Source organism: Lagenorhynchus albirostris, chromosome 1 (assembly GCF_949774975.1).
Source record: "Lagenorhynchus albirostris chromosome 1, mLagAlb1.1, whole genome shotgun sequence".
NCBI lineage: Eukaryota > Metazoa > Chordata > Mammalia > Artiodactyla > Delphinidae > Lagenorhynchus > Lagenorhynchus albirostris.
The window spans coordinates 188042039-188057019 of NC_083095.1; the positions used below are offsets into that span (position 1 = coordinate 188042039).

Sequence of the window (14981 nt, forward strand, 5' to 3'; positions counted from 1 at the left end):
ATGTGTGTTTTGTAGATAAAATATAGTTGTATTATTTTAAAATTTATTTTTATTTTTTATTCATTTTGCCAATCTCTGTCTTTTGATTGGAGTACTTAATCCATTTACATTTAATGTAATTACTGATAAGGTAGGATTAAATCTGCCCTTTAATTTATTTTATATTTGTCTTATGTATTTTGGTTCCTCTATTTATCCATTTCTACCCTCTTTAACATTAAATAGATAATCTCTAGTGTACCATTTTAATTTCCTTGTTATATTTTTTACTATGTGTTGTTTAGTTATTTTCTTAGAGGTTGCCCTGGGGATGATAAATAACATCTTAATATGCAACAATCTAGTTCAAATCAATATAAATTTAATTTCAATAGAGTACAAAATTTTGCTCTTATATAGCCCCTTTCCCTCTACAGTCCTTTGTGTTATTATTATCATATAAATACATCTTTATACACTGTATGCCCATCAGCACAGATTTATAATTATTGTTTTATGCAGTTGTCCTTAAATCATATAAGATTAAACAAAAGTATAAACAAACAATAAATTTGTACTGTCTTTTGTTTTTACCTATGTAGTTTCCTTTACTGGTGGTCTTTATTTCTTCATGTGGATTTAAGTTGTTGTCAACTATCTTTTTATTTTGGCCTGAAGGATTTTCTTTAGTATTTCTTGTAGAGTAGATCTGCTAGTGACAAATTCTCTCCATTTTTGTTTATCTAAGAATGTCTTTAAAGAAGATGTGGCACATATATACAATGGAATATTACTCAGCCATAAAAAGGAAAGAAATTGAGTTATTTGTAGTGAGTTGGATGGACCTAGAATCTGTCCTACAGAGTGAAGTAAGTCAGAAAGGGAAAAACAAATACCGTATGCTAACACATATACATGGAATTTTAAAAAGCAGTGCTGATGAACCTAGTGGCAGGGCAGGAATAAAGATGCAGATGTAGAGAACGGACTTGAGGGAATGGGGGGGAGGGGAAGCAGGAATGAAGTGAGAGAGTAGCATTGACATATATACACTACCAAATATAAAATGGAAGGCTAGTGGGAAGCTGCTGCATAGCACAGGATGATCAGCTCGGTGCTTTGTGACAACCTAGAGGAATGGGATAGGGAAGGTGGGAGGGAGGCTCAAGAGAGAGGGGATATGGGGACAAATGTATACATATGGCTGATTCACTTTGTTGTACAGCAGAAACGAACACAACATTGTAAAGCATTTATACCCCAATAAAGATGTTAAAAATAAAAAAGAATGTCAACTTTTCCTTTATTTTTGAAGGACAGTTTTGCTGGACAGAAAATTGTTGGTCAACAGTCATTTTCTTTCAGCCTTTTGAATATGTCATCCTACTGCCTTCTGGTCTCTGGGGTTTCTGATGAGAAAGCAGTGTTACTTATATCGAGAATCTCTTGGACGTGATGAATCACTTCTCTCTTATTACTTTTAAGATTCTCTATCTTTGGATAGTTTGATTATGATGTGGAGCTTCTCGAGATTATCTTACCTGTATGTTGTTGAGCTTCCCGCATGTTTACATTAATGTTTTTCATCAACATTGGGAAGCTATTGGCCATTATTTCTTCAAGTATTCTTTCTGCCTCTTTATCTCATTCCTCTCCTAGGACTCCCATTATGTGTATCTTGATTTGACTGGTGATGTTCCAAATATCTTTGAGACTCTGTAAATTTTTCTTCTTTTTTTCCCTCGTTATTCAGACTGGATAATCTCAAGTTTGTTGATTATTTCTTTTGCTTTGTCAGACTCACTGTTAGGCCTCTCCAGTGAAGTTTTCCTTTCAATTAGTATACTTTTTAACTCCAGAATTTTATTTCTTAAAAAACAATTTCTACCTTTTTATTAATAGTCTCTATTTGGTGAGCAATTGTCTCATAGTTTCTTTTAGTTCTTTAGACATTTTTTCCTCTAGTTCTTTAAACATCTTTAAAATAGCCGACTTAAAAAGTCTTTGTCCAGTAAGTCAGAGGTGTGGCTGTTTCAGGAACAGTTTGTATTGACTGCTTCTTTTGCTGGTATGGGTCATATTTCCGTGTTTCTTTACAGTTCTTGTAATTTTTTGTTGAAAAATGAATATTTAACTCTGGAAATAAGTTTATTTCCACTCCACAAGGTTTGTTTTTGTTGCTGTTTGTTGTTATTTGCTTGTTTAGTAACTTTCCCTCATGAATTCTGTAAAGTTTTGTATTCTTTTTCAAGTGCGGTTACTGAAGTCTCTTGCCTGCTTAGTTTAGTGGTCAGCTAATGATTGGGAACGTATTTCCTTAGTGCCTAGAACCAGAAGGTTCCCCAGGTTTTACTGAAGGGCTCGGTCTGAAGACATGCCTTCAACACTCATATAGGCAGTTATAAACTCTGCCTTAGCCTTCACTTCCTGCTTGTGCAGACTCTCAGGGTCAGCCAGAGGTGAGAGCGTAGGGACTTTTCAGATCTTTCATGGGCATGCACATAGTCCTGGGCGTGTACACACCCCAATGTGTGTCTGTGGCCTTCTAGGCTCCCAGGAATAGGTCAATGCTTCTTAAAGCTCCCTATGGACATTTTACTCCATAGTTTTTCCTTTTAGTGTTTTGGTTACCTTGTTGTTAACCTAAAATTGTTTCCCGCACTGCTTCAGGCAGCGGTGATATTAGGTACTTGCCACTGTTAGTTTTTGACAAATACCCCCAAGGAAAAGGCTGTTTACATTGGATGAGCTCTGAGTCAGGTCAAATCAAGGCAAGTGAGGTTTTCCAGGGAAATGTCAGAGAGATCAAATAATGGAAATTCTTTGAGAATGTGACTTATAAAGAACCCCAATCCCATTCTGACTTAACCAGTGTCTTCCTGGCTTCTGGTTTTCACTGTGATTTTGAGGCCATTGGTTTTTAGCGCAGTCACAGAGCTAGGGATAAAGCTATGGGATTAGGACAAGTTAAAACACCATGTAGCTTACTTTTCTTACTGAGAGTCAAGCATTTTCTTGAATAAATGCTTCCTGGATTGTTACAAGCTGCTAGTTAACTTTCAGGGTTCTGAAAAAGTTGATTTTGAAAAATTTGTTAGTGTTCTTATTGCTTTTGTAGAGGAGAGGAATTTCAGGGGTACTTACTCTGCCAGTCCTTATGATGTCACTTGAAACCTGCTTTCTCTTAATTAAAAAAATGTTTTTCTTTCATGTTGCTGAGTATTTTTTTTTAAAAATCTTGCAGTAAATGTGTAGAAACTTCGTTTTCAACTTTAGATAACTATATTTTCCTGTTAGTGAATGATTCACATTCATCAAAATATGTCACAAATATATTGAAATGGCTATTGTCTATGAAATATGCTTAATAATGGATTATGAAATTATGCAATGAAAACAGTCATCAAGAGAATAATCCAGGACCCAGTAACATGGGGTGCAAGCATATGGTTAAGTATAGGTCCTCAAGGTCCAGATGCCTGGATCATGCCATGACTTTGCCCTCCTCTATCATTAGGATCTTGGTAAATTACTTACCCTCTGGACTTTAGGTTCCTTATCTGTAAAATGGAGTAACAGTAGTACTAATTTAATAAGATTGTTGTAAAATTTTAGTGACATCATGCTTATAAAGCCCAAAGCAAAATGTCTGGCATAAACTGCTTAAATTATATTTTAAGTTGTTATTATTTAAAATTCTGTAATTTAACTATAAAATACAGTGCTGGCTCTGAATCAGTCTTTGACTGGGTTGTCAATGCCATAGTCATCTAAGCAGTCTTTCTGTTTCCTCTCTCCTTTTTGTGCAGCTGGATTAATACTCCCAGAGTGCATTGCATCATTCTGCTGCCTGAAAAAAACTGTTTTTTAATCACCACATTACCCTAAATACCAGTCTCCTCCCATCTGCGGTGAGACCTAACCCAAGTCTTTTTTCACCCATTGACCAGATTCATCCAGCCAAACTGAACTATCTATTAACACTATTCATTTACCCCAATAATTGCCTTATCTATCTACCTACCTACCTACCTATCTATTTCAAATCCTGTTACTAAAAACCAAATATGGAGAATTCCATGCATCTGTGAGCTATCTCTGTTCATGAAGAAGCTCTATGCTTCCCTTTCTCTTCATCTTTTCTCTTATTCTTCCTCTTCCTGGAATTATTTTCTATCCTTTCTACTTGAAATATTATGCTCCCTAGTATCTTAAATTCTGTCTCCTCCATGCTCCCTTTTAGTTTCTTCCCCTAAAACAACTATCCTCCTAATACATTTCTTTGTGCTCTCAACTCATTACTACCCACTGAACCATAACCTTCTTAAACATTCTATGTCTTACTCATCATTGTATATCCTGCAGTGAGTCGTTACGTGCTTGTACACAAATGATGCTTAAAAAAATAATATTTTCAGAATGGAAACAAATTCTTAGAAGCCAAATGGCCACTCTTTGAAATTCTTCTCCTTAAGTGGAGATAGTGGGATGATTTTTATTGCTCTTAATATCAATACTATCATGATAAAAATATTTTCAACTACTTAAATATACTGCCATCATATTTACCCTTTTGTACTCTGCAGGTTCCTCTCTGGTTACCATTGAAAGTGCTGCTGAATCGAGTTTCCTGTCATATCGAGTTGAGCCACTTCAAAGCAAAGCCAACTTTTGGATAGGATTGTATAGAAACGTTGAAGGTAATCTTTGCACCATGATTACTGAATCACAAACATTTCAAAATGTTGTAGGTAAAACAAGTTTTTAGTCCTAGAAAGTCTTGCCTTAAGTAATGATTAATTTGTGAAGAGTTTGAAAATTCAAACTCATATTTTCATTTGAGGTAAGAAGTGAAAATTTAAATGACTCACATATTAGGCTATCTTGAAAGTTGCTAATTAAAGAATATCTACTGTAGCTAAGTTAAAGAAGTTTTAAAAAAAATTTTCTATCTCTTGCCAGGAAAAAAACAATTAGGGGAGGATAAGTTTACATATTTATACTAATTAGGAATAAATTTTCAACTAAAACTACATGAGAAACACATTCTCAGTTTCCCTGTAACAACTAGTTACTATTATCTTGCCTGTGAAAAGTTTGGTTGTAAAACAGCTGTTGATTGCAGTATAAAATAACATGCTTAGAAATTTTACATGAATAAGTTGAATTTATTTTAAGGCAAGTTATTTTTAACTTCTATTTTTATTGGCTTTCTCTGATAATCAGGAATGTGGCTATGGATAAACAACAACCCACTCTCCTTTGTCAACTGGAAGACAGGAGATCCCTCTGGAGAAAGAAATGATTGTGTCGCTTTATATGCATCTTCTGGATTTTGGAGTAATATTCACTGTTCTTCCTATAAAGGATACATTTGTAAAAGACCAAAATGTAAGTTAGAATTTGTCCTATGGTATGTGTGTTTCCAGGCTCCCATCTCTTTCACATATTGATATCAGGTGTGTAATTATCAATATAATGCGATTACAGGTTCCTTGAAACCTCTCCCTGGTTTTTTGGGGTTTTTTTTTTGTGGTACGCGGACCTCTCACTGTTGTGGCCTCTCCCGTTGCGGAGCACAGGCTCCGGACACGCAGGCTCAGCGGCCATGGCTCACAGGCCCAGCTGCTCTGTGGCATGTGGGATCTTCCCGGACCGGGGCACGAACCTGTGTCCCCTGCATTGGCAGGTGGACTGTCAACCACTGCACCACCAGGGAAGTCCATCTCCCTCTTTATAAGTGAGAAATCCAATCTGCCGTGGTGATCAGTTGCTGTCTGCAGTTTTGAGTGAGCACAAAACACTCTCCTTCTGCTTAACTGACATAATGATTTTGGTATATCAATACATTTATAATGGGATATCCATGCATATGGATTTGCAAAGTTGTGAGCAGTTAGGAGAGCCAGGCCTATGGCGTGCGAGAAGAAGGGGTGAAATACTTACCCTGGCCAAACCAAAGTGGACGGTGAGGAGGAATGAGAATTTATTAAGGAATAAATCATGTAACACCAATTAAGTTTCCTTCGGAGAGTGAATGACAGACCATGTCAGGACAGGGGCTGGGGGAATTAATAATATTATATGCCCATGCTGTGATACTCTCTGGACTTCCATAATGTTTTATGCTATTCTACTTCATGTAATATCTTTCCCAAGAGACAAAATTATATATTAGATAAGAGATTTAAATAAATGAGTTGGATAAATTAACACTCCATCCCCAGTAGATTTTTATTTTATTTTAGAATTGCGTAGTTCTTCATTCTTTGAAAGCTCTGTTCTAAGATACCACACCCTTTGGTGCAGTGTTGGAATCTTATTTTATTTTTCATTCAAATGCCTTGTAGTACCTTATGCTTCAGTGAGCCATTTTTAAAACTGCTAGCCTAGGATACATTATTTATGGGTAGATTGGGTATATTTTGAGGGTGAGTATCAGTGGCTCAAATGCAACTGGGGAGATCATATTTTCAGATCTTCCAATGTATTCAAACTCATCATGCAGCTATAGGATGCTGTTATAGGATGGATAGATAGATCAATCTGTATAAATATGCAGATTTTATCTATCAATCAATCATCCATCTATCTATCTGTCTACCTATCTATCATCTATTTGTTGTCTGTCTATATCATATATCACCATCAATCCAACATGGATGGTTTGATGTATTGGTAAACCAAATAATGCTCACTATCTACATGCAACTATTATGGGTTTTTAATAAGTATTTAATTATCTTCTTATTTTACAAACAGTATTTAATTATTTTCTTATTTTACAAACAGTTGTTGATGCTGAACCTACTCATACATTAATTACAACAAAAGGTAAGACCATTTTGAAATTTTAATTTCCATATTAGTAATATATCAATCAAATTTGTTTGTTTTAAAAACCACAATAATCCCTTCCTATCCGCCCTGCTCTCTCAGTCGCATTTCTTGAGCTATACTAGCCTTTGTCATTATGACATCGACCTTCCTTAAGTGATGCCCTAGGAGAGCAGGCCTTGGCGTCAGGTGGGTGTTCTTATCATAGATCTTACTGAGGACATTGATTGCTCTGTTACCAAGGGTTGTCCTATGAGAACCCACCGAGGAAATTTCTCTTAGAAATCCCTGTGAGTTTTTTCTTTTCTTTTTTTTTTAAGCAATGTGTTAAGTTTTAATTTTATGGACAGCTTGAATAAGGAACTGATCCTCTTTCACTCATGTTGTTTGCTGCCAAAAAAACTCGAAGTGAGATTTATAGCTTGCCTAAAGCCCCCTTATTAACTTCGTAAGTGCTGTCTGTGAACTAATACTCATGTGTTCAGATTTCCACCACTCACTTTCTTTTTTCCCCGAATTAGTTTGAAACAGGTGTAAATATTTTAAAATGATAAAATATTGCACCGTGGCCGTAACTTTTGCAGTTTGAGGTGCAACTGTAAAACTCGCACAACTTTCTTGCTGTTTCACAATTTCGTAGATGGAAGATTCATTCCCACTGTAGATCTCAGCAACCTCAGCAAACTTTTTTTCTTTCCTTATTAAGTTGAGAACTTTTACCTTTTCACTTAAAGGAAGCACTTTATGGCTTCTCTTAGGCATATTGGAGTTGCCAGCATCACTACTCTTGGGCTTTGGGGCCATTATTAAATAAAATAAGGGTCACATGAACACACACATACAAAATAAATAAAATAAAATATTATACCAGTTCAGGGCTACGTAGATACATGAAATATTCTTGCAACTGCATAATCATCTTAACATGTAAAATAATCTTCTGTATCACATGGACTTCTGTTTTCATGTCCTGCATTCTGTTTGGCAAATGTCACTGGAAAGAAAATTTGTGAATTTTAGTCTTCCTAAGAAGAAAGTTGTATTGTTTCCATAGCATTCTACTCTCTGCCTCCCCTTAACTCGTTTCCTAACATGTTTATTTATTTACAGCTGACCCAAGGAAGATGGGCCCTTCCAAACCATCTTCCAACGTGGCAGGAGTGGTAGTCATAGTGGTCCTCCTGATTATAACGGGTGCTGGCTTCGCTGCGTATTTCTTTTATAAGAAAAGACGTGTGCCTTTCCCTCGAGAGGACACTTTTGAGAACACTCTCTATTTTAATAGTGGATCGAGTCCAGGAACTAGTGATACAAAAGATCTCATGGGCAACATTGAACAGAATGAACACGCAGTCATCTAGAATCACGGTGTGATTTAGGTATATTTGAATTTCATAAGATTATAACTAAAATGGTAAAGTCTTTCATTCAATGTGATTATTTCCTTTCAAATTAGTGCTGTATTACACTGGTCTGTCCTTTTCCTTTGCCTCATGGAAAAAATAACTTTATTTTCTAGCCTGGCAAGATATTTTCACAAAAAAAGGATAACGACATTGACTACTATGTTTAAAAAGATCTTAGGTGAATATACAGCACTGGTGTGTAGCTAGTGTCAACTGCATACAGATTACAAGAACCCCAGAAACAACCAGCTAAGCTTCTTGAAATCGTTTAAGGAGCTCCCAAAGAACTGTTACCCATTGAATAGTTATTCGGTAATTAGATGAGCATTTTAAAAGCCAAGTACAAATAACCTCGGGTGACACAAAAATTTAGTCACTTTTTTTCTTATACCCATCTTGATTTTTACCCCAATGATTTAGAATTATATTTTTACATGTGCAGAAAGAATAGGGCAGCTGAGAATCTTGTTTGCCCCAAGCAGGATTTTCCACGCTGAATATTGCAAATGTGTTCTTTGTCCTGTTTTATGTATATCAAGAATGCAAAGATGTGAAATAAAAATATAAATTTGCATAACTGGATGTATTTAGATAATGTGAAATAGACATCAAAAACAAGGTCTAGGGCTTCCCTGGTGGCGCAGTGGTTGAGAGTCCGCCTGCCGATGCAGGGGACACGGGTTCGTGCCCCGGTCCGGGAAGATCCCACATGCCGCCGAGCGGCTGGGCCCGTGAGCCATGGCCGCTGAGCCTGCGCGTCCAGAGCCTGTGCTCCGCAACGGGAGAGGCCACAACAGTGAGAGGCCCGCGTACCGCAAAAAAAAAAAAAAAACAAGGTCTATTTTTAATGGATTTGTATTTTGGTGATCTTGGTAAGTGTAAATTTTCTTTTAACTGAGATTTATTTATCCGTTTACTTTACACTTCACTGTACTCTGAAAATAAATGATATTATTAGTAGAGGAATTCTTTAAACTCTTCATCTGTTTGGAAAAAAAAAAGATTGTTAAAACACTGTGCATAAAATGAATTTTTTACTGTAATGACTTGGCCAGTTTCCCTGGATCTTTCCCCTGTAACACTGACTTATTTCAGAATTCAACAATCAAAGGCGCTGTTATTGGGAATTAGGTCTTTAATATCATTTTCTCACTTTAACAATTCCTTTTTGCTTAAAAAGTTTTGCCTTAGATAAAGCTTTATGTACATTGTGAAATACATTGGAGGTGTCACATCTTGCATGGGTACCACGCTCCCAGCTCATTCTTGCCTTTTCCAAGGGGTTGCTCACGGGCAGAAATTCCTTACCTGAGGTCCCTAAACAGGACTCCTTAGATGGCATTAAGGGGTCTATGAAGGCCCCCCAAATTGTATGCAAAATGTCTCTATTTGTGTTTATGCCTTTTTTTTTTCTGGGAAGAAAATAGCTAGATTTTCAAGAGAGTCTGTAATTCAAAAAGGACTAAGTAGTGTACTGTGTACACAGGAGGTAAGGTGAGGTTTGCAATACTCCACCTTAGATAGGTGACAGGTACAAAGAAACAGGATGAGAGAGGTGGGCAATTGTGGGAAAGCTTGCTGAGAACAAGCAACTCTCATGCTTCAGACAATAGAAAACCAATTGCTTTTATTTTCCTGGTAAGAACACAACATATTCCATTAGAGGAAGTTCCAGTGGAAACAATGGCTATGGTGTCAAAGGAGCATGTGGTTAATTATACTGAAAAAAATCTTCATATATACATATTTTTTTCTTTTAAGATACAAGAGAAAGATGTGAAAGAGGAGTGTATGAGTGGGCACGATTTACAAATTCTTTACACAAGTCATTTTCATCATAACTCAGAGCTGCGTTTTTGCAGAAAATATTTTGGACTTCAAACAACATATATCTCAGACTTAAATGTCTTATCCTTTCAAGAAACTGTATTCGGCAGGGTGCTGAGTTTTATGCTTCACATCCTCACATTATCCACTCAAACATACAATCAAATAGATAAGTCACCTGTATCTATATATGTACCCAAATTAAGTAGTAACATATTAATAAGCATTTTTTTTGGAGGGGGGTAAGTTTTATAAAGCAGAGAAGAGCAGTTTTTGTTTTGTTTGCTTTTTTGCATTTCTTTTTGGTTTTGGTTGTTGTAGTTGATTTGTTTTTGTTTCTGTTTAAATAAATTTATTTATTTTATTTATTTATTTTTGGCTGCATTGGGTCTTCATTGCTGCACTCAGGCTTTCTCCAGTTGCGGCGAGCGGGGGCTACTCTTTCATTATGGTGCACGGGCTTCTCCTTGCAGTGGCTTCTCTTGTTGTGGAGCATGGGCTCTAGGTGCGCAGGCTTCAGTAGTTGTGGCACATGGGCTCAGTAGTTGTGGCTCACGAGCTTAGTTGCTTCGCAGCATGTGGGGTCTTCCTGGACCAGGGCTCGAACGTGTGTCCCCTGCATTGGCAGGCGGATTCTTCACCACTGCGCCACCAGGGAAGCCCCTGTTTTTGTTTTTTAACTGGAAATTCTTTCTGGGGATTAAATGTTTAAGTGCTCTCCTCAGTGGCTTTGCACTTGTTTTCATCAGAATTCCGCAGCCGGAAGATTCTTAAGGATATTTTTTTCCCAGGTGAACTCAAAACAATGTGATAGTCTGTAACTTGAACTCTAAAATTAAAGATGATATCTTGAGAGACTGGTAATATCTTGCTTCATCCATTTTCAGTGTTCACTCAGCCATCTGTTTGTACATTTACCCATTAGTTCAGGAAATATTCCATGAGCACCTAATACATATGCCAGGCATTGAGCTAGGTCCTGGAGATTCAAATATGGGTGAGAAGCATTGCTTGTCCACAAGAACTGCACAGTCTAGTGGACATCCAGACACAAAAGATCATTTTGGGGGAAATTTTTATTGATGTATACTTGATGTACACTATTATATAAATTATAGGTGTTCAATATAGTGATTCACAATTTTTAAAAATTATACTCCATTTATAGTTATAAAATGTTGGCTATATTCCCAATGTTGTACAGTATATCCCCATAGCTTATTTTATACCTAACTGTTTGTACCTCTTAATCCCCTACCCTTATATTGCCCCCCAGCCTGTAACCACTAGTTTGTTCTCGATATCTGTGAGTCTGCTTCTTTTTTGTTATGTTCACTAGTTTGTTGTATATTTTAGATTCCACTGGTAAGTAATACCATACAGTGTTTTTCTTTCTCTGTCTGACTTATTACTTAGAATAATGCCCTCCAAGTCCATCTGTGTTGTTGCAGATGGCAAAATTTCATTCTTTTTTATGGCTGAATAATATTCCATTGTGTATATATACCATATCTTCTTTATGAATTCATCTGTTGACAGGCACTTAGGTTGCTTCTGTATCTTGGCAATTGTAAATAATGGTGGTTTGAACATTGGGGTGCAGGTATCTTTTAGAATTAGTGTTTTCTCTCTTTTTTGGGATATATACCCAGGAGTGGAATTGCTGGGTCTTATGGTAGTTCTATTTCAGTTTTTTGAGAAACCTCCATACTGTTTTCCACACTGGCTGCACCAGTTTACATTCCTAACAACAGTGTGTAAGGATTCCCTTTTCTCCACATCCTCTCCAGCGTTTGCAATTTGTGTTCTTTTTGATGGTGGCCATTCTGACAGGTGTGAGGTGATAGCTCATTGTGGTTTTGATTTGCATTTCCCTGATGATTAGCAACACTGAACATCTTTTCATACGCCTGTTGGCCATCTGTATTTCCTCTTTGGAAAAATGTCTATTCAGGCCTTTTGCCCATTTTTTAAAATCAGGTTGTTTGTTTTTTTGATGTTGAATTATATGAACTTCCAAAACCTCATTTTTAACGTAATGGAATCTTTAAAGACACTACCTCTGAATTCAGTCACATTCTGAGGTTCTATGTGTTAGAGCTTCAACATATGAATTTGGCGGGGGACACAATTCAGCCCATAACATACTTCTATAATGCTTTTTTTTTGATTGTCCCTTGTATTTGTAGGGTTCTCCAGAGAAGTGGAACCAAAGGGCTCTATACATCTATCCATCAGTTATCTGTGTCTATCTGTCATCTATCTATCATCTATCTATCTATCTATCTATCATCTATCATATTGTAATCTACTTACCTACATACTCTATAGATTTATTTAAAGAACTGGCTCATGCAACTTGGAGCTTGGTAAGTCCCAGATATACAGGAGAGGTCAGCAGGCTGAAGACCCAGGGAAGAGTTACAGCTTGAGCCCAAAGGCAGTCTGGTAGCAGAATTCTTCTGGCTCTCTGTTCTCTTCAGGCCTTCAGCTGATTAGATGAGGCTTATCCACACTGTGGAGGGTAATCTGCTTTACTAAAAGTCCACCAGGGCCCAGCCAAGGGGACACATAAAATTAACCATCACACCACTTTATATGGCAATGGTTTTGTCATTTTTTTTTATAAAGGGAAAAGAAAGATGATGCAGTCTTTAGTTCAATTGATCAGAATTTTTAAAAATCTTTGATAGTTTAGAAAAGGTTCTTTTAACCATACAACTTGCTATTGATAACATGATATAAATTTTTAGGATTATGGTCAAATATAGGAACATTTCTATTAAATTTCATTCATATACATATTCATATTCTAATATTTCTAAATATTCATATGCTAAATTTCAGGGCACTCATTTTGAGTCTTTTTTTTCTTTTTTGTGCGATAAGTAATCTCAGATACCTTTGAATTTGATGATACTCACTAATCAGTTTGTTGATATTGTTTTTCTAATGGCATATTTTGATTGTTTTGGTGAGGTTGGTATTTTGTGTCAAATCAGTAAAAATTGAAATCTTTTTCTAATATGTTCATATGATTCACTTTTCTTCATTCCCTTCATTAACTAAGTTGACATAAAACCTATGAGTCTCTTCCCTACTTCAACTTGAAATTTAGCTCTTCCTTCCTTTTGGAGTTATCTGAAAATTCTCTTGTTCTTGTTTCTATCCTGATCTCAGAATAATTTCTATCGGTTTTGTGGCTAGGTTTTTGCTTTATTTCATATTACCTTTAACTTACTTGCATTTTCTCCTAATTATTTAATAAATAAATTTTAAAATGAAAAAATAAAATATATTTTCTATACATCCAAATCTGCAGTCTGCCAGTATCTATGGAAGAATTTGCTGTTTCATTGAAATGTTCCAAAAATGTTTTCCTAGTTACATATTCCAAGTCGTATATTTGGTAAAGCTCCAATATCACAGTCCTATCAAAAAAGAAAATAAGTGTAGTTCTTTTATCATTGTATATACTATGTTACTTAGATCTTCCATTTTGACTAGGCATTGATGATAACTGAAATTTCTACTTACATTTTTACACTCTGGAAATTGAAAGCATTTCTATAGCTTCTGGTTTCATGTATTTAATTGTTTCTCCTCTAATTGCAACTTACTTTGGTCCCATGTACATTACACTACACTTATATTGCTGTGTAAACCCTGGTCTTCAACCTTTCAGTCAAGGCTGGATAATTTGGTACAGTGGATTAAGTATATTACTAGAAGCTATTTGTGAGGTGACTTTTTGGTGTGTCAGTTTTACTAGGCTGAACTACAGTATTCAGTTAATCAAACATGAATCGAGGAGCTCTGGGAAAGGATTTTGCAGAAGGAATTAAAATCCCTCATCAGCTGACTTTAAATTGGGGAGATTATTCTGGGTGGGCCAGACTTAATCAATTAAATGGTCTTAAAATTGGGCTTACGCTTTTTTTTTTTTTTGGCGGGAGAGACTACTGCGGTAGCTAACAGCTTCGGCCCATGAGGTTTCGCCTTGCTCCTGACCTTCCCTCTCTGATGGGCTGCCCTCTGAACTTGCTGGGCCAGTCCGGCACAACAGCATAAAGCAATTTCTGGTAGTTTCTCTGTGTACATCTTCCTGCCCCTAACCATCTATCTATCTTTCTTTCTATCTATCTATCATCTATCTATCTGTCTGTGTTAATATTTTCTACTGGTTCTATTTCTCTGAATCCTGACTGACATGCTATTCTTATACTGATACCACTAGTTATATTATTAGTAAACATATTATTCCACTATACCTAAACTGCATGTATTCCAAATTCAGTGTCCAGTTACCATGATTCTCTCTTTTTAAAATTATTTTTTAATTGAAATATAGTTGATTTACAATGTTGTGTTAATTTCTACTGTACAGCAAAGTGATTCAGTTATACATATATCTACATTCTTTTTTTATATTCTTTTCCATTATGGTTTATCACAGAATATTGAATACAGTTCCCTATGCTATACAGTAAGACCTTGTTGTTTATCCATTCTATATATCATAGTTTGCATCTGCTAACCCCAGATGGGAGAGGCATGGAGTAGGAATTTGAGGTTACCCTGATTCTCAAAATTTCTCATGGTCACTCTAACAGGACTTAACACAAGAGGAAGTTTGACAGAAGGGTAGTTGAAGTGGAGAGTCTGAAACAATTATGGTTAAAACGTCTTACTTCTGCAGATTTTATTTAAGAAACATGACCACGTGAAAGCACTTCTGGGGCCCCTCCCAGGGGTTTGGAAGGGACCCATGTGAGTGAGGGACCCCAAAGCTTAAGTTTTATTCGCTTCCCTATGGAACCAGTCTGAGTGTCAGGAACAGCTGCTGAGAGGTGGCATCTGAGTAGAGACTGAGCGGAGTCTGACGGGATGATAGAAAGTATCTCGAGGGGTAAGGAGGGAAGGTAGGAATGG

General features: G+C 36.4%; 1 protein-coding gene across 1 annotated transcript in view; it reads left to right on the forward strand.

The window, feature by feature from the left end:
• The window catches only part of MRC1 (mannose receptor C-type 1), a 98030-nt gene extending 87241 nt beyond the window's left edge, over positions 1–10789 (forward strand). The window contains exons 27-30 of the mRNA XM_060121740.1: positions 4566–4679; positions 5206–5370; positions 6772–6813; positions 7927–10789. Coding sequence (XP_059977723.1) covers positions 4566–4679; positions 5206–5370; positions 6772–6813; positions 7927–8177 — 572 coding nt within the window. The 3' untranslated portion in view covers positions 8178–10789. The remainder of the gene's footprint in view (positions 1–4565; positions 4680–5205; positions 5371–6771; positions 6814–7926) is intronic.
• The last annotated feature ends 4192 nt before the right edge of the window (positions 10790–14981 follow it).